At 38.7% G+C, this 19,305-nt stretch overlaps 1 protein-coding gene across 1 annotated transcript in view; it reads right to left on the reverse strand.

Annotated features, from left to right (window-relative positions):
* Window positions 1–248: 248 nt before the first annotated feature.
* The window catches only part of LOC308668341 (uncharacterized protein), a 30,063-nt gene continuing 11,006 nt past the window's right edge, over window positions 249–19,305 (reverse strand). The window contains exons 4-10 of the mRNA XM_081328186.1: window positions 18,818–18,893; window positions 16,496–16,536; window positions 13,972–14,370; window positions 12,422–12,482; window positions 11,353–11,399; window positions 3,903–6,566; window positions 249–3,096 (exon numbers count right to left, since the gene is read on the reverse strand). Coding sequence (XP_081184312.1) covers window positions 2,761–3,096; window positions 3,903–6,566; window positions 11,353–11,399; window positions 12,422–12,482; window positions 13,972–14,370; window positions 16,496–16,536; window positions 18,818–18,893 — 3,624 coding nt within the window. The 3' untranslated portion in view covers window positions 249–2,760. The remainder of the gene's footprint in view (window positions 3,097–3,902; window positions 6,567–11,352; window positions 11,400–12,421; window positions 12,483–13,971; window positions 14,371–16,495; window positions 16,537–18,817; window positions 18,894–19,305) is intronic.

Raw genomic sequence — 19,305 nt, forward strand, 5'->3', positions numbered from 1 at the left:
TTTTATCAGGAGTAACTAAACTGATACTTCTTTCATGATCCCTTTCAGAATAGGAAACAAATTTGGTGTTCCACTTTTGGGACATTAGTTTCTAAAATCTTTTCTTTCCTGATAGTTTCTTTTCTTGTGACATTTAGTTTTCGTGACTTTTGATTTATAGGTCAGTTTTAATTCTTTTATGGTAGTTTGAAGTCTTTTTATGGCATAAACTTTTATGGATTAAATAACATTTCATTGGATCTTTAAAGAATAGGCATACAATTTAATCGAGATGAGGGAAGAGAAAATGGAGGAAAGTGGAGTAAGAGAAATTACATGCAATAAAGAAACAAGCATACAGTAAAAGTCATTTCATTGAACATTAACAGGTGGTTAATCTGTAACTGAGTCTAAGTGGTCAAACATTCAGCACATATGCTTTGAATCTATAGATTAACCTTCAAAAACTTTAGTGAGCTTCTCCCCCCAATACCTTCCTATTTAGGCATAAAAAGGTAAAGGTTCCCCCACACATGCGTGCTAGTCGTTTCTGACTCTAGGGGCCGGTGCTCATCTCTGTTTCAAAGCTGAAGAGCCAGCGCTAGTCCGAGGACATCTCCGTGGTCATGTGGCCGGCACGACTAGACGACAAAGGCGCACGGAACGCTGTTACCTTCCCACCATAGTGGTCCCTATTTTTCTACTTGCATTTTTACGTGCTTTCAATCACTTATATACCGCTTCATGGTCTTGTACAGCCCTAAGCGGTTTACAATGTATATTGCCCCCAGCAATCTGAGTCCTCTTTTTACCAGTCTCAAAAGGATGGAAGGCTGTATCAACTTTGAGCCTTGTTAGGATTAAACTCCTGGCAGTGGGCAGAGTGAGCTTGCAATACTGCATTCCAACCACGGCACCACCACAGCATACCCCTACTGAACAGTGTCAATGCTGCAAACATTGACATGTTTTTGCACTGACAATGTAAGAGACAGCCTTTTGTTTAAACTGCTTTGCTTTGAATCTTGGAGGGAATTTTCTAACGACTATTTTGAGATTAGAAAAGCCCGCGTACAGAATGGGAAGTGAAACCTATGTAAAACTAATTGTATAATGTGATTTATGATGTGTAGATAAGGGCGGGGATTGTGTGTGTGTTACAATGGGTTTGGGGGGGAGGAGATTTCAGATTCTGGCATCCCTCCATGAGTGCCGATGTTTCGTTTCATTATTAAGACTTTTTAGATAAACAATGCTTGCATTTTGTTTGAACTGTCTCATTTATCGGAACCATGACACATAGCTGTCAATCCTTGGTTCTCAGACCACCATTGTGACTCATTAAGAATAGTGAGATGATGTTGTGGCAAAGAATGAGAAAAGCAAGCAACAAAAATATCTGAAGAATCAAGTCATACATGTGCTGTCCTATGTGATTAGGAGTGGCATATATGATACTTTCAAATCAGTCTTGATTCCTGGTGAATATGTAGACAAGTACATACAATTTTCTTGGCAATATTTTGCAGAAGTGATTTGCCTTCCCTTCTTTCTAGGGCTGAGTGACTGGCCCAAAGTCACCCAGCTGGTTTGGTATTTAAGCCAGGACTAGACCAGTCTTCCAGTGCTTATCCCAATGCTTTTAACCATTATATCAAATCAACTATAGAGTGACAAATATACCCTAGCAAATAATAAGCAGTTTCTAATTTTCTATCTCTTTAGTTCACATATTTTTATTAGATTTTTATCCTACTTTTACTTTATACGTAATTCAAGGTGAATATACCTAATACTCCTCCCTCCTCCTTTCCCCCCACAACTACTCTTCACAGGGTTCTTCTGGAGAAAAAGGAATATTGGGTATGTTTACCACCTTATTTATAAAGTAATAAAAGCAGGGGAGAGGGAAGCATTCATTGACATGGAGTCAGATATAATCAGTATTTTGAAAATAATTATACAACTTGGACTGAATAGGTGATGTGAAAGTCCTGGAGGTTTTTTTGGATCTGGATGGGGAGGAATAAGTTTAGATAGCAATCCTTGCCAGATGGTTTTGAACTGGATTTGATTTGGAAGATATCCAATTCTAAGAATATTACATCTTTGATTCTGGGCATCAGGAGATTATGCTTTCCCATACTAAGCTACCTCATAGCAGACTTTTAGCTTCTACTCAGACAGTAGGTGTGAATGTGGCCAAGGAGATAAGACACATATAGTAATTTCATCTGATGTGCCACATAGACACATTTATAGACAATGCTTATGTAATTTCCTTAAGAGTCAGCAACAATTGGAATGGCATGTTATCAGGCACATATTACAGAATTAAAAACCTATTAGCTTGATTCAAAGAATAATTGACCAAATAAAATTTGTTTACAAGGTTGTAATCTAGGAGTTCCACATTGCAATCTTAATTAAATAAAAAGGTCTTAGCATCCTGGATCAATGAAAATAACAAAATAACAAAAATAACAACTGCATTCAGCAGAGCAAGCAGTCTTTGGGAAGAAATCATGTTTCAGTCCAGTCGTTGATTAGTATGAGTATTGTAGTCCAGTAATTTTCAAAAGCATCAGACTGGGACAAAAAGCAGAATGGCCTTTTTATTAATAAATAAATAAATAAGGTTGCTTTAGTAATAATTCAAATAAGTTTTCAAGCTTTCTGAACTAAAACGTACTAAGAGCATTTTATTTTTTATTATGACCAGGGGAAAATAATAACCCAAAAGTACACTCATAGGCTGGTTGAGGATCAGAAGGCTAAGATTCATCCGTTATTTGGGGGTCTGGAGTTCTGCCTCAATATTTTGTGGAGAATCTTAAGAACAACTTCCAACTGCTCAGGTGTCATTTTTAAGATTTGATCCTGGTTGTTGAGCATGTCAAACATCATGCCTGCTTGATTTCTTGGAGTTTCCGGTGCAGAAGGAAATGGTCGAAGTGCATCTTTGGACATGAGACCAGCAACATTTGGAGCAGAATTTGATCTTGCTTGGCTGCAGCTCCCTTCCTCAACGCCTTGTAAATCAACAAGTGCTCTTTCAATTGCTTTTTCAAGATGCTTATAAGTTTCCAAATCTAAATCTTCAATGGCAATGGAATTCTAAGCATTGAAATAAAAAAATGTATGCATGTATCATCATGATGCTAAATCATACAAAGGCTTTTACATAAAACTAGGAAGTATCCTTATTGTATCACTAAATTGCATTATTTTTACCTTTTCGGGTACCTTTATTTCATCTATCATATTCATCACACCATCCTTCGGGAGATAGGGCGGCATATAAGTCCCAATAATAATAATAATAATAAATTAATATTTGCCTTAAAGTTAGCTAAGAAAGCATCATCTTGCATCCAACCTGTGACGGTAAAGTTTCTATTCTGAAAACCTCTAATTCTGAAAGTTTGTCTCTGTGGCTTTTCAAAAATCTGCTACAGAGAGATTTAGATTTTACAGTCCTTCAGGGATTATAAATTTAATAAACAGAACTGTTTTGACTAGAATTATATAAAAAGTGCACATTCTGCAAGAAAACATATTGTCGTTTTGCCTAAAAAAAACGAATACAAGTTTTCCTTATATAAGGAAGTGCTTCCCAATTGGTAGCCCAGGTATATTGGAGGAATTCCCAGAACTCCTATCAAGCATCCTTAAATTATGGTAGTTCTAACACAACTGGAGGGGCCAAATGTCTTTTTAAAAGTTAAAACTCCAATACTTATGGAGATATTCTAGAATTGTAGAAATGACTAGTTCTTATTTTTCTCATCTCACAAGCCAAATGTTCTGCTCATTTTTTGTTTTTAAATAGTGGCCTGTGGGCCCGACTTACTTTGAGTTTATACAATGCATTAGAGAATATAATCCATCATTTTCAAGAACAAAGCTGATTATGTTCTTACCAATGAATTTGCTTTTGTATGTCCAGTAGTAGGAAATTTAATTGTAGGTGGTTTTTCTTGAACATTTTTTAATAGTTGTGAATCGGATAAGGCAGCAGTCTTGCCAAATGATTTTTTTTGTTTGATTTCATGATCATGTTTCTTCTCAGGCTTCTGTTTCATGCTTTCCTTTTTTACACCACTCACAGATAATAGTGTTTTTGAATCCTTTTTGTTTTCTGTCGTGCTCGATTTTTTAGAAGGCAAATCGCCATGTTTTTTCCCATGTTTTTCTTTTAAAACTTCCTTAGAGGTTCGGCTATGTGTTTTTTCCTTTTTGGCTGAAGGATTCGTCCCTCCTTGCTGGTGCAATGCCGCATCCTTCTTTCTGTCAGACTTCTTGGTTTTGGTTTTGTGATGATGCTTGCAAGCTGGCTTTGCTTCTTCCTCAGACTCTGGGTGTAAAAAGAGAAAAGTCTGAGGGTTCACTGGAAAGGGAGGCTTGGAAGGATAATTAGGAGATTTGGAAAGATAATTTTTAATTTCAGTTTGGGCTCCAATGTCATGTGCACTCAAAAAAGAGGAAAAGGCAAATGGTTCAGATATTTTCCTCAATGGTTCTTTCTGGGGCTTATCTTGTGGTATTTCTTCATAGGACCTTCTCTTCAAATTTGACACCTCCAGATTATCAGGGTAACCTGGGAATCTGTAACGTTCTTTTTTACAAGTGTGTTTCACTTTTTTGCAACCAGATGTCTGGGTTTCTTGGTTTTTTGTTTGTACTTCGAAAATACTGTTCATAAGACCACCTAGATTTTCCTTTTTACATTTTTCACTTGCAGTTGATGTATGAGGAAGGTTTTCATGTGAAGGATGTTTTGCTTTGTCAGGTAAATCGACATCGGTAATTTTTGAAATGCTTTCAATACTTGATATAGATGCATCATGATCCATATCCTTCTTATCAATGTCTTTGCTAATCTGAGTTTGGGAACTGGTTGGTGCAGGAAGCTTTTCGAAACTTTTTTGCAAAACGGATGCTAAACCTTTTACTTCTAATTCCGAAAGTTGCTCTCTGTGACCTTCTTTCAAGAGTCTGCTACAGAGAGACTTTAGATTTTGCAGTTCTTCTTCAGAGAACCTATCTTGTAGATTATGAGTTACATGGGATATTTGCTGTAGACTTTGCCCTTCTTTAGCTAAATCTGGTCCTTTCTCTGCCCTGAGTGCTGTTTCTTTGGCTACAACTGGAAACACCGTTTCGAGTATTTTTTTTAACTCTTCCTGTGTGATCAGTCCAATTTCTGAAATTCTCTCTGAGAGATGGTCTTGGATTTTCCTGTTCAATGCAGACTTTAAATTGGCAATTTCGTTCTCGGAAAGGGCCTCAAAAAGATTCTGAATACTTTTGCTTAACACACTGTCATCAAAACTCTCATTAGATTTCTCCTTCAAGTCCAAGGACAACTTCTGACACACAGTTTCCAGGTCTTCTTCACTTAATCCAGTTTCTGAAAGTTTATCCTTAAGGTGGTCCTGAATACTTTTGCTTAAAAATGATTTTAAACTTTTTATTTCTGCTTTTAAAATCTTTTGAAGGAGGGTATCGTGGAGGGAAACATGTTTTGTTATATTAGCTGTTTCGATGCTGAATGGTAACTTTACTCTAATGATTTCTAATGATGTTTTTGAGGGTACATTTTTTAAATCCAATTTTAGTTCTTTCACTGGACTAGTTTGGCTTTTAAGAGGAAATAAAATAGGCTCATCGTGATTATCTTTTCTGCCTTCATATAAATCTGTCTCTGTAAATATTGGCTTCCTTTTGTGACTTTCTTTATTATCGAAGGATTCAGATTTGGAAAGTTCTCTTATATCGCTCTCACTTAATGGCTTTATGGTTATTATTTCAGTTTGTGAAGTTACTTCTTTTGATAAAGCTTTCTTGAGCAAATCACTAGAACTCTGGAGAGAAACCTGGTTCTCTGCTATCACCATATCTGGGATTATCCCTTTTTCAGACAATTTTCCTATAAGTTGAGCCTGCAAATGTTGACTTACAACATCTTTCAGTTCACTAATGTCTGATTCTGGAAATGTATCTGTAGCACTAGTTCTTATTTCCTTCAAAGAACGTTTTTCTCTGTCATCTAATGGGCTGCTGTCTTCTAATTCTGGTCCTGAAAGTCTTTCTGCAACTAGGTTTTCAATGTTTTTGCTCAAAAGTGATTTAAGTGCTACCACTTTTACAACTTTATCAACAAGAAAAGTTTCGAGAGAGTTTTTGAAGTAAACATTAACCTGTTTTATTTCCGCTTCTGTTAGTTTATCTCCTTGTGGCTTTAATTCAGATGTTATAGTTGATGGCTTTATTGCTTTTTCAGTGTCTGCTGTAATGTTTTTGTCTTCCTCTTCCAAATCATTTTTTCCCCCAAGGAGTCTTAATATTGACAGTTGATCACTACTTCTGATTAATTTGGGATCTAAGCCATTATCTAATTCTGTCAAAGGCAGACCTGGAGGTGGATCCTGGTCTTCTTGTTCTTTGAAATCAACAGGTGTGTATGTTTTTTCTAAAAGAATGGAATAGTCTACTGTGCCTTTAGTAAGCTCAGGTGGCTGTACTTTACAAACACGTCTCAAGAAGGGTTCAAACTTGCTTCTACTAAAAAATGCATCTTGGAACTGCAATTTAAAGAGAGAATGGTAGAACTAAGAAATTTTGAAATCTTGATTATAAATAATAATATATATAAAATGTCTTCTTTGCCAGAATTTGAAATATATTTACAAATAGCTTTGTACCATATAATATCAATCTTGTTAACTCTCAAGACTTTTTTCTGCTATGTATTCAAGATGGACTGTAATTAATATGTGTGGATATTAATTACAGGTCACCACCCAGCACAGATCAACTCCGTTGCCGAGACACTCATCTCCAGAACAAAACACCTAGCTGACGAACAACACCTAAAAACCGAACTACACACTCTCACTAATGTACTAACAGCCAATGGATTCCAAAGAAACACGATTACCAACTTAATCCAAAGAGAGACACCCACAAAAACCCAAGACAGAGAACAAGAAAATGGCAAAGCCCTCCTCCCATACTTAAAAGGGACCACAGACAGAATCAGCAAGATCCTCCAAAAACACAACATCAAAACAGCATTCTACACAGACAGAAAAATATCCACCATCCTAAGAAACCCCAAAGACATAATTGGGTTAGAAAACCAAGGAGTATACGAAATCCCATGCACCACCTGCCCCACCACATACATCGGACAGACCAACAGAAGAATAAGTGCACGCATTGAAGAGCACAAAAACTCACTCAGAAAGGGAGAACAAACTTCATCCCTGGTCCAACACTTTGAAGCCACAGGACATGAAATTGATTTTTAAAAAAACCAAAACTATCGCCAAAATTGAACATTTTAACAACAGAATAATCAGAGAAGCCATTGAGATAGAAAAACGCCCCCACAGCATGAACAAACGAGATGATACCTCTCGCCTACCAGCCATTTGGAAACCCGCCTTGATTGACAGACGAGTCCCAACCACCAAGAATGATACCAGACCCAAACTCATGATAACATCACATGACACCACCATCACACAACCATTCAAAAAGCAAATCCGAACCCACAATGATAACGACGCACAACCACAAAACAGAAACCTAACTACAGCTGCAACATCAGCCACTTTAAACCCCTCCAAACCACACAATAAGCAAACTGACACCCACTATAAAAACATAGCACCACCACAAACACAAAGCCGAACAAAAGCAGCACAACTCACCAGCTCAGGTCTAAGGCTGGCAGCTGAGACCAGCCCATCCACTCAAAACACACCCCCACCCAATCAGAACACACCCACCATTCAAAACACACTCCCACCCAATCAGAACACACTTAATCCCCCACCCAATCAGAGCACACCTCCACCCACAGAACACACCCCCTCTGGCAGTTTAAAAAAGAGGAACAAACAGCCACTACCACATGCTTCTCCCAGAAGAAGGAAGCTGAAGCCACCAGCCTGAGGATGACGGATGGGATTCCGTCGAAACGTTGCTCCTACACCTTCAACTCTACAGAAAAGTATTGCAGGAACACATGTTTTGCTATACACAGGTTTATTCCCTTTGTGTGTATTGGAACACAACAAAAAAGGGAGGAAAAAAAGCAAATTGGACATAATGTCAAACAAAACTCCAAAAATGGGCTGGACAAAATTATTGGCACCCTTTCAAAATTGTGGGTAAACAAGATTGTTTCAACCATGTGATGCTCCTTTAAACTCACCTGGGGCAAGTAACAGGTGTGGGCAATATAAAAGTCACACCGGAAAGCAGATAAAAAGGAGAGAAGTTCACTTAGTCTTTGCATTGTGTGTCTGTGTGTTCCACACTAAGCATGGACAACAGAAAGAGAAGAGAACTGTGTGAGGACTTGAGAACCAAAATTGTGGACAAATATCAACAATCTCAAGGTTACAAGTCCATCTCCAGAGATCTAGATTTGCCTTTGTCCACAGTGCGCAACATTATCAAGAAGTTTGCAACCCATGGCACTGTAGCGAATCTCCCTGGTCATGGACAGAAGAGAAAAAGTGATGAAAGGTTGCAACGCAGGATAGTCTGGATGGTGGATAAGCAGCCCCAAACAAGTTCCAAAGGAATGCAAGCTGTCCTGCAGGCTCAGGGAGCATCAGTGTCAGCGCGAACTATCCGTCGACGTTTAAATGAAATGAAACGCTATGGCAGGAGACCCAGGAGGACCCCACTGCTGACACAGAGACATAAAAAAGCAAGATTACAGTTTGCCAAAATGTACTTGAGTAAGCCAAAATCCTTCTGGGAAAATGTCTTGTGGACAGATGAGACCAAGATAGAGCTTTTTGGTAAAGCACATCATCTACTGTTTACCGAAAACGAAGTGAGGCCTACAAAGAAAAGAACACAGTACCTACAGTGAAATATGGTGGAGGTTCTATGATGTTTTGGGGTTGTTTTGCTGCCTCTGGCACTGGGTGCCTTGAATGTGTGCAAGGCATCATGAAATCCGAGGATTACCAAAGGATTTTGGGTCACACTGTAGAGCCCAGTGTCAGAAAGCTGGGTTTGCGTCTGAGATCTTGGGTCTTCCAGCAGAACAATGACCCCAAACATACGTCAAAAAGCACCCAGAAATGGATGGCAAGAAAGCGCTGGAGAGTTCTGAAGTGGCCAGCAATGAGTCCAGATCTGAATCCCATTGAACACCTGTGGAGAGATCTTAAAATTGCTGTTGGGAAAAGGCGCCCTTCCAATAAGAGAGACCTGGAGCAGTTTGCAAAGGAAGAGTGGTCCAAAATTCCGGGTGAGAGGTATAAGAAGCTTATTGATGGTTATAGGAAGCAACTGATTTCAGTTATTTTTCCCAAAGGGTGTGCAACCAAATATTAAGTTAAGGGTGCCAATAATTTTGTCCGGCCCATTTTTGGAGTTTTGTTTGACATTATGTCCAATTTGCTTTTTTTCCTCCCTTTTTTGTGTTCCAATACACACAAAGAGAATAAACCTGTGTATAGCAAAACATGTGTTCCTGCAATACTTTTCTGTGAGAAATACTTGATTTTCTGGAAAAATTTCTGGGGTGCCAACAATTTCGGCCATGACTGTATGTATGTATGTATATGTATATGTATATATATATGTATGTATGTGTAAATTACTAACAAAGAATTAAGGGAGACTAAGATGCATTTCTGACTCTTTAGTCTTCATCAGTCAGTCATACCCTTCTGAGATTCGAACCTGGGCTGATTGCATATTAGGCAGTATTTTTACCTCTTGAGCCACAGGATCTCTCTCGCTCTCTGTTAGCTTTATGCAAGGGGAGATATGAGTCAAATGTTAACTATTTAGATTACCTTGCTAGGCCCCAAACATGGGGCAAATCTTTATTTCCTGTTTTCAGCCTTATCTCAAAGGCCATCAAACAGGCTGGCCTTTGAGATAAGGCTGAAAACAGGAAATAAAGATTTGCCCCATGTTTGGGGCCTAGCAAGGTAATCTAAATAGTTAACATTTGACTCATATGTATGTATGTTTATATGTGTGTATATGTGTATGTATATATGTGTGTATATGTGTGTGTGTGTGTGTGTGTGTGTGTGTGTGTGTGTACATATATATCCCCCTAATAATTATAAAAATCCCGGGCATATCTATATAGCAGTATGAAATTCTCGAACTCTGGGAAGAATATAAAACAGCTGGTTATTGCTAAAATAGTAAAAACAATACAAACAATAAAAACAACTATTTACAAACCTAAAACCACCTTAGCTTTCACTGGTCCACTGCCAGCGTCATCAGGGTAAATGCTAGGGGTGTGGAGTTTGTTTATAAACATTGTTGACTCAGTGCCCTGCCCATTGATCATGTAATAGGGCCGCCCGTCCTAACTAACCGTAATTGTCCTAGCTGTCCCGCATCTCCTTGCGCGTGTTCCAGTCCTATTGCTTTCTTTCTTCCTGTTGTTCCTCTTTGCCCGTCCTACCTCTGTCAGTCCTACCCTTCGTTGTTGTGCCTCCTCTCCTGCCTTTTCTATCTTCTCAACCCAAGGAGGGCAACTATAGCAAGAAACTTATTGGAAGAGAAATGCTAAGTAGCCAGATCAGCATTTGTCAGGCCTGGCAAAATTGGTGATATCAACATCTTGGGCTAGTTCATGTCAAGAAGGATGAACACAGGAAATGGAAGACAGACATTTGATGCAAGTTCCAACTTGCAGTAAAAGATTCTAGTCCTTCTAGGAGGTAACTGGGAGAAGAGAAGGAATGTTTGAACTCTTCCATTTTTGGGGCAGTGGAACTTTTCAAATGTTACTTGTCCTTTTGGTTAGTGTCAAAAACAGTGACTGCCTATTTTCTTATCTTATGACAATGAAGGCAGATTCGAAAGGATTACCCATACCCAGACATATTAAATAAAGGCAGTGACCATTCGTTGGCAATAGCTTGCTCTTATATCCAAATGTGTGTGAAATAAAGCCTGCAAGCCGACTAGGATTGCTAGACCAAACTACTCTCCTCTAGAAAGAAGAAATATTTTTATGCAAACTTATTTTGAGACTTCCATAAAGTGTGAAGAATCATTATGATAAGAACAGGGTAAATACAAAACTAAGGACCACTGTATACTTTCCACCTAAAAATCTCCTTCACGTACTAGAGAGAGGTTCATGAAGGCCTCTATAATGGTGCCTTAGTCCTATGTAGGATGACCAGAAAATCTGAACATTTTTGAGGTCCTTAGTTCTACGGTTCTAATAGCATGAGAGTGTTAATTATAATGCAGTCACAAGACACCTTCTAAGTGAACTTTATTTACCCTTTATTATGTAACTGTAGAGTTGTATTTCACTTTAAAATTCAGTTTTAATCCTGTGTAACTACTTCTTACCGTAACCTCTTTCCATGGCCATTGCTGTTCTGGTTCAACAACTGAATCTGGAAATGATTAATCAGAATGAATAATTAAAATGTAAGTGCAATTAAAGATGCATTTTATAGCTACAGTATAAAGTACTATTCAATAGGAACAATTTGAGACTGTGGCTTCCCCAAATTTAAGCCACAAAACTGGCTTAATGTGGAAATGTTAGCTAAAATTCTGAAGGCGTCTCGAGTTAACTGCTCCAGTAAGCTGAGTTTGGAGATGGCATGCATCTATGAGCATATTTGTGAATGACGTTTGTGTGGTGGAAATGGATATACTAGTATACGTTACTCCAGTTATTCTGAGCAAATGTTGTCTTGTGCAAAAAACAACAACCCCAAACCCTACACAAGGCATATAGCAATCAATTTTGGGCTAGAGGACATATTTGGAATTTTGGGAGTATGTTGTTGATGCTCTTTGGAAAAGGAGAGAAACTACAGCCACCCTCTCAGTTGCTCTCTATTTTGGCCTTTCCAAAGTACTCTTAGGAAACAAGAACTTCAGCCTTGTAATGGCTGTGAAGCTCCTTAAGGGATGGCAGAGCTGCATACTCAATTTCTTATTGCAAGGAAATAAATAACAATCCTGCCTTTCTATATAGTCCTATACGGAGAGATTCAATGCCTCCTCTATTCTTCCCACATTATGGTTGCAGGATTAATATGCTGCCCCAGTAAAATGTAAGAGCAACTTTGTTTTGGCTTGGGGCTGCCACTCTGTTCGTTCCCTGCTTGGAGGCTACATTTTATAATACTTTGATGTAACCAGAGGGGCAGATTGAAATTTGGGGGTCTATTTTTTAACTCTATCCAAATAATCTGGTAGGGGGGAAAAACAACAGCATCATACTGATTACATCCTTCCTGAGTTTTTTTTAATTCCAAGGATCATTACTATCAGTTAAAAATTAAAAATAGACTAAGTTTTAGATTAAGTTTTCTGGAATTCTGAACATACTATGGTCTGCTTGGAAAAACGTGATTGTTATACATATATTTGTTTCATTAAGAATTAGGTGCCATATCCTTACCTGAGATTCTCACAGGAATTTCAGAAACAGAAAATGATTCCTTTGAAGTCTTAGAAGACAACTTTTTAAGAAGAAAGGAAGAGTTACTTTCATATAATAAAAATACTACATAAATGTATATAAGAAAATCAGTATGCAAAATATACCGAAGGGAGAAATATATCTAGTGAAGACTTTATTTTCAAAGATCTAACTTGCAAGTGATTTGTCTACAATGTGACAGTTGTCACATACAATGTGTCTTTTCACTTCATGCAAAGAGAAAACTACATTTTCCCAGCTGTTGCATTAAACATCTGTCTATACTGAGGATTACTCAGCATGAGGTCTGACCCCATTGGCCCATTCTGGAGAACTGTATTCCTAGCGCTGCATTTGCTACATCCAGTGAAACTCACCAAAGCCAGCCCAGGCCTTGCTCTGAGGGTTTTTCCTCACAATATGAGAAAATGGGTGCCAGTAACAGAAAGACACAGCGAATAGTGAGCAGTGTTTGGGGTAGTGCTGATGGGGGTGGGATAGGACTTGCCACATGAAGCTTGATTTTCTAACCTGCACATCTAGTATAGGAAAAAGTCGAGAGGGCTGATTCCATTGTAGGATGCTTTGTGGCCTACAGGTCCCATATAGAAACCAAAGGTCCAAATTCTCTAGCAAGTCTACATCTAGCTATGAAGCCCAACAAACTGGGAGAGGAGAGAGACAAAAGTTGTTTTTACCAGTCCTGGTTGATACACTGAAAATGAAACAAGTATGGTTTTCAGTTCATCCATTTGGTAATCCAGAACTGACCAACAGAAAAGGACAGACTTCTGAGTTTTGTTGAAAGAGGAGATAAAATGTCATCCTATATAATTTTTCTTCCCTGCTCTTTAAGTGTGATAGGCTACCAGCAGAAAATCCATTTTGTTTCTCTTCTAGGCAGCAAAACTATTTGTCTGGATGAAATTCCAGTGATCAGGTGATGGTGGTGGTGATCAAAAGCTGGTTAATAGGAGCACGGTGGCTCACAAGGTTAGAACGCTGGGCTGACAATTGGCAGGCTCCCGTTTGAGACTCATTGCTGTTGCAGGGCGGGTTGAACTTCCGCCACAGGCCCCAGCTCCTGCTGACCCAGTAGTTTGAAAGCAGGAGACCACCAGTAGATAAATGGGTACCACTTCGGTGGGCAACTTCCCAGGGACACAAAAGGAGCCTGCGTGTCCCCTGGGCAACAGTGATATCACAGGCAAATCCTTTAACCACAGAAGCCCTTTTGTGCTTCCAAACAGGAAAGTAGTAGTAGAAACTGTTTAAAGCAATGCTGATACAGCTGTTTTAAAAAATACATCTGCTCTTGCTTTTTAATTCCTTATTAATTCCTTAAGGAAGGGCACTTTGCAGGTTCCTAGTTAGATGACTGGGAACCAGTTTAGGTTCACAGTACAGACATGCTCTGTGAACAATATATGATTTTCAAAACAGCAAGAACAGGAATACAAAACTTCTATGTACAGAAAGGGGTGAAGAAGAGTGAGTGTACAGCATAATTATATGTTACCAACAGCTACCTCTATTGGTTCTGGTAAATAGTCTAAGGCAGGTGCTTCTGCTACAGATCTTTCTCTAAGCAGTATTTTGCTTCTAGGACGAGGAAAAGAAGGGGGTTCAGAATCACCGCTCTCTGAAAACTCGGTTCTGATTCCTCCGGAACTAGACAGAGATGTTTCCGACAAACGAGAAATTTGTCCTCTTGTAATCTTCTGTTCCAGATTCTCTCTGTCAGATGAAGATCCTGATGAATGGGGCCTGCTAGATACTACAGTGAGTGCTGGAAGTTCAATTTGTTCAGCAGGTGTACAAATTTCACTTTTCTCCGATTCTTCTGAGTCACTTCCCACACGGGATGGTACCGGTGCAGGAATTTGTAAATGCATATTAGATAAGTCAGGTGGAATTCCTGGAAATTTCTGAAAGAAATGATTTCAGTAATAAATCATCACAATAATCGTCAAGTGTTTAAATCTGGAAGAAGTGCAATTTCTCTAAAGAAATATATATATGCATTGTTTGGCAAATGAATAGCCTTGCCTATATATTCTTTCAGTTCATAATAAGCCAAGTATTTTATCTTTGAAGACATTTTAGGAAAACAAAGCCTGAAAATGCTCAGAGTAACTCGATCAAACAGAATTCTTCAGGGGATTTATGATTACTTACTTGCATGTAGAAAAGCATAATGCCAGGAAGTGGGATACAGAATGCCTTAATAAAGTAACAGTGAGACAATTAAGAGTGAAATCTCTTATTTCTCTTTGAGATAGGAAGCTTCTTCGGAATTTATCTTTGCTGTTGCATAGGTTGGTTTAGCCTCAAATGACAACCAAGTTAGAAAATACTACACACTGTGGGGAAAAAACCACACCACTTGACAGCAATAAAAATCTCCATTGATTTTAATGAAGAATGACTGTAGTTTAATTTTTGCATTGGAGGAGTCAGAAGAGTTGCTTCATTCCTCACTAAAAGATTGCCTACACAGCTAGCTTAATTGGCTTTCTCTGGAGGGGGGTGGGGAGGAGTGAGAGCAACTAAAAACCCACTATTCTCTCCACCTATCTTTTACCAAGTCTCAGAAGTGAGGCTGGTGCTGTAGTTGAGCTGTCCTTATAGAAAGTAATGTGGGCAACTTTATGGACAGCAACTAGTTTTTCTCTTCCAAGCCTGGGTTAGAAAAATGTAGTTCTCTGAAAGCACACTTTCCTTTACTGGCCAACCCTGAACTGGAATAATAATAATTGGCTATTACTGTGTTTCCCCAAAAATAAGCCCGGGGGGTGGTGGTGGGCGTAGCCAGCACAAGTGGTGGTGAGTGTGCAGGGGCTGATGGTGTCCGGCAGCATCTGCAGGCCGCCAGCCCCCTTGGTGCAGCACAGGTAAGTACAAGTGCGGAGGCAGAGACGGGGGAGAGGCAGGCGATCCGGATGCACCCAAACATTTTTCATTCAGAGGGAGATTGGAAGCTTTGTCTGCTTCCAAATGGGGTGCTCCATCTCCAAGTGCTCCATTTGCAAGGAGACGAAGCTTCCAGTCTCCGACATTTCTCCATCCAGGCAAAAAGTGTTTGGGCACCTATGGGACACTTGGAAATGGAGCGCACTGTTTCCAAACACCCCATAGGTGCCCAATTTTTGCCCAGGCAGAGAAATGACGGGGACTGGAAGCTTCGTCTCCTTGCAAATGGGGTGCTTGGGAACAGAGCTAATCGCTCCATTCCCAAGTACCCCATTTGCAAGCAGACGAAACTTCCAGTCTCCCTCTGGATGAAAAGTGTTTGGGCGCCTATGGGGCATTTGGAAATGGAATACTTCACCCGGATGGAAAAATGACAGAGACTGGAAGTTTTGCTTGCAAATGTGGCGTTTGGAGATTGAGCATCACTCGGTTTCTAAACACCCCAATTGCAAGCAAAGCTCCCAGTCTCCCTCTGGGTGAAAAGTGTTTGGGTGTCTATGGGGCTCTTGGGGCAGTTCCACCCTCCCCCACCTGCCTTGCCTCATGACGGCAGCATGGCGCCGGGTCTTATTTTTGGGAAACACAGTATTATCTATATACTACCAACATCTTCAATTCTGTAGCTTTTAATTGAGCAAAACAGTACATCTTAATTAAGGCAACCATTTTTGAACCAAGGCAACTCAAATGTGCTAACTTACAGAATGTATCAAAACCTGGGGCCAATGAGTCCCGTGTAATTGAAAATTGTCAAATTTTAAAAAATATTTTATGACATAAACATTATCATAAAACCATTTATGACATAGTATAAAACATTTCCTTTGCTGATGCTTGACTGCACTATTCTTTGGAACGTGGGCTATTTTCAAGGCATATATATATATATATGAATTTATCCCAAGCTTCCCAGTGACAGTAGTATATTAGAAGCTCTATCACTGTTGAAAGCATTCAGGAATCTGGTAAGGAAATGTCTCTGAAAGGATGGCCTAATGTGTCATGGGTTGTCTAGTTGCTGTTGTTATTATTATTATTGCAATCTTATTTTATCACATGATTTAGCTATGAACCTCATACCTGAAAATCAGATACTTGTTTTTCTTCCTTAACTTCTCGTTCTACAGAGACAGGAGAAAAAAGGGGGCTACATTTTGACACATGAGGGGAAAAAGGCACTAATGACACAATCCTAATCACAAAACTCATAACGCTATATAATTTTATTTCCGATTTTAATGGTACATAAGTTTAAATTACATTCCTGCCGATTGTATTATGGATATTTTTTACAAATAACCCATTGAAATTACGAACAATTAATAAGTGCATTTTTAAAGTTTGTAAAGTTTGTGTTACCTTAAAAGATAAAGAGTAAATAAAATAGTTTGTAATTAACTTTACAGTATTCTACACCCTCTGTTTTAACATTTTAACGTAACAGACATAGCACCTTTACAGGTGTTGAAGTATAATAAAACTCCAAAACCTCAATCATGAGACAGGAATATGGCTTCCAGTGGTATACCTCTCCTGTCCACTGAATCCTAAAATGGCACTTGTAGAGTCCTGCATTAAATTAAAAAATAACTTGAGTTGTTGCAATTTTGTGAATTCGTAAAAAATGTTCAGGATACCTGAATTTGAAAATTATATCAATCACCTGTTAAATTGTAAACTTTGATTTCATAATAGGGACACTTGCAGAAAAGATCCTGTAAAATCCTATGAACAAGGCTAAAAGGCCAAGAGAAAGGGCAAAACCCCCACAACTCACCAGGTAGGAAAGAGAAAAGAATGAAGAAGAAAAAATAAACAGAGAAATGAATTAGAATAATAATGTGCTATCTGGTATCTATGGTGATCAGCAAACAAAAGGGAATTCAGCTTGAGTTGCATATAGTTGTGGATGTGATGCATGGTGAATGCATCCTACCAACCATTCTTTAGGTTATAAATTTCTACACAGGACTGCACCAGGGGTACGCCATCTGTGTTAACAGACACCTCAATGAAGAACTACTGTGTTTACCCGAAAATAAGACTGAGTCTTTTCCCCCCCCCTCCAAAAGAGGTACCAGGTCTTATTTTCGGGGGATGTCTTATTCACCTCCAGAACTGACAGCCCCGCTCAACAGGTCTACTTTTTCTGGGGCCAAAGGAGCAGCTTCATTTTGCAGCTGCATTACAGCCTGCATTTCACAGTTAGGACTTGCCGGAAGGCCTATGCACTCAAGTACTAAGCTATGGATTGAATCCATAGCTTGGTCCTCGGCTACAGAGGTCTTGCAGAACTGAGCTATGGATTGAATCCATAGCAGCTTAAATACAACAATTGATTGTATGGATTGAATCCATACAATCCAGCTATGCATTGAATCCATAGCTCAGTTCTTGGCTGCACAGGCCTTCCACAAAGGCCTGTGACTGAGAAATGCAGGCATGGTTGCAGAAGACACTGCAGAAGAAGTGGGCCGGCGAGGAGAGGCCTGGCTGTCAGGTAAGTGGGTGTGCAGCACTTGGGGAAGATCCACACCCCTACCCACCCCAGCTTGATTTTTAAGTGTGTGCCTTGCCCCAAAACTAGGGCTTATTTTGGGGGTAGGGCTCATATTAGGCCCACCCTCTAAAATTAAGCTAGGGCTTATTTTCAGGGTAAGCCGTACTTTTGGGGAAATGCGGTAAATGTCACAGTTTTCTGTTGAAAAGCCTGTTTTTGATACAACATTCTTATGTTTTTATACAGATCTGTGAATATTAATCTATTTTAAAACAGTGAAATTATTCAGCACACACACACATATTAGAACAAAGTCCCAAATTTGGTTCTGTAAGGGCAAAGCAATGTTGGGTGTAGGCACTTTGAATAAACTATGTTTCTTAAAAAGTTGTTTGTCTTCGATTCTTTCAGCTTTCCTTCTAAGAAATAGGAATATTATTGTATTATGTCCAGCAAAATACTTTGTTTGGCACCTGAGGATAAGATACAATCAATTGTTGTATTTAAGCTGCTAAACAAGGAATGTGTTATAATAGGCTTACATGATAGGCACTTTACAGCGATGCCTAAGACAATTATTCTAACTTCAATATATGCCAGAAAGATTGGGATAATGTCTGTTCATTTGATAAATGGTTTAAAACAACCATCACTTTTTTAAAAAAGTAGCTATTCTCCTGTCAACTAACTGAACAGTTTAAACAGCAACTTTTCATGCTGCAATTGGAAACAGCAAAGAAACAAAGCAGATTTTCATTTTATTTAGCCCAACTTCTCTTCCTATTTTCATTCAAAATATTTGATTTTAGTGGTGCAAATACTAACATATGCAGCTATACTATATATGTGGATTCTAACCTTTACTCAAGTAATCAATACAAAAATAAAAATATTTACTAAACCTGGAAAAGGGTAAAATGCTGCTTCTTCAGAAACGGGGGTGTGAATCTTCCCAACAATTTCTTTGAAGCGAGACAGCTTGGGATGAAAAAACAATTACAATTATTTTTTATTCACAATATTTGTAAGAATAACTTTTGTTAATGATAATTTGTATTGGAACTGTATACTAAATGTTTTTTTCTTTTTCTGGGAATTGTTATAGTTCTTAATGATTAGATAAAATGTACTATAGCTAGGATAACCCAAAAGGACTGAAAACATTGCTCCAAGTGTGCAAAAGGAGAGTGGAGGCTTACTGATTTCTCATTCAATCTTTACTTTTACTTCTACAAATATAAACTTGATTATTCCATTATTCTGCTAGCTAGCAATGTGTATAATAGCCAATGCAATTGAAACAAAAGAAAAAAAATTCTTTGTACATAGGCATTAGTGCAGATGTCACATTAACAAATCCCTGGCCTTGAAAGTGACGAGCCTAAATCTC

Source organism: Vipera berus (assembly GCF_964194415.1).
Source record: "Vipera berus genome assembly, chromosome: 1".
Lineage (NCBI taxonomy): Eukaryota > Metazoa > Chordata > Lepidosauria > Squamata > Viperidae > Vipera > Vipera berus.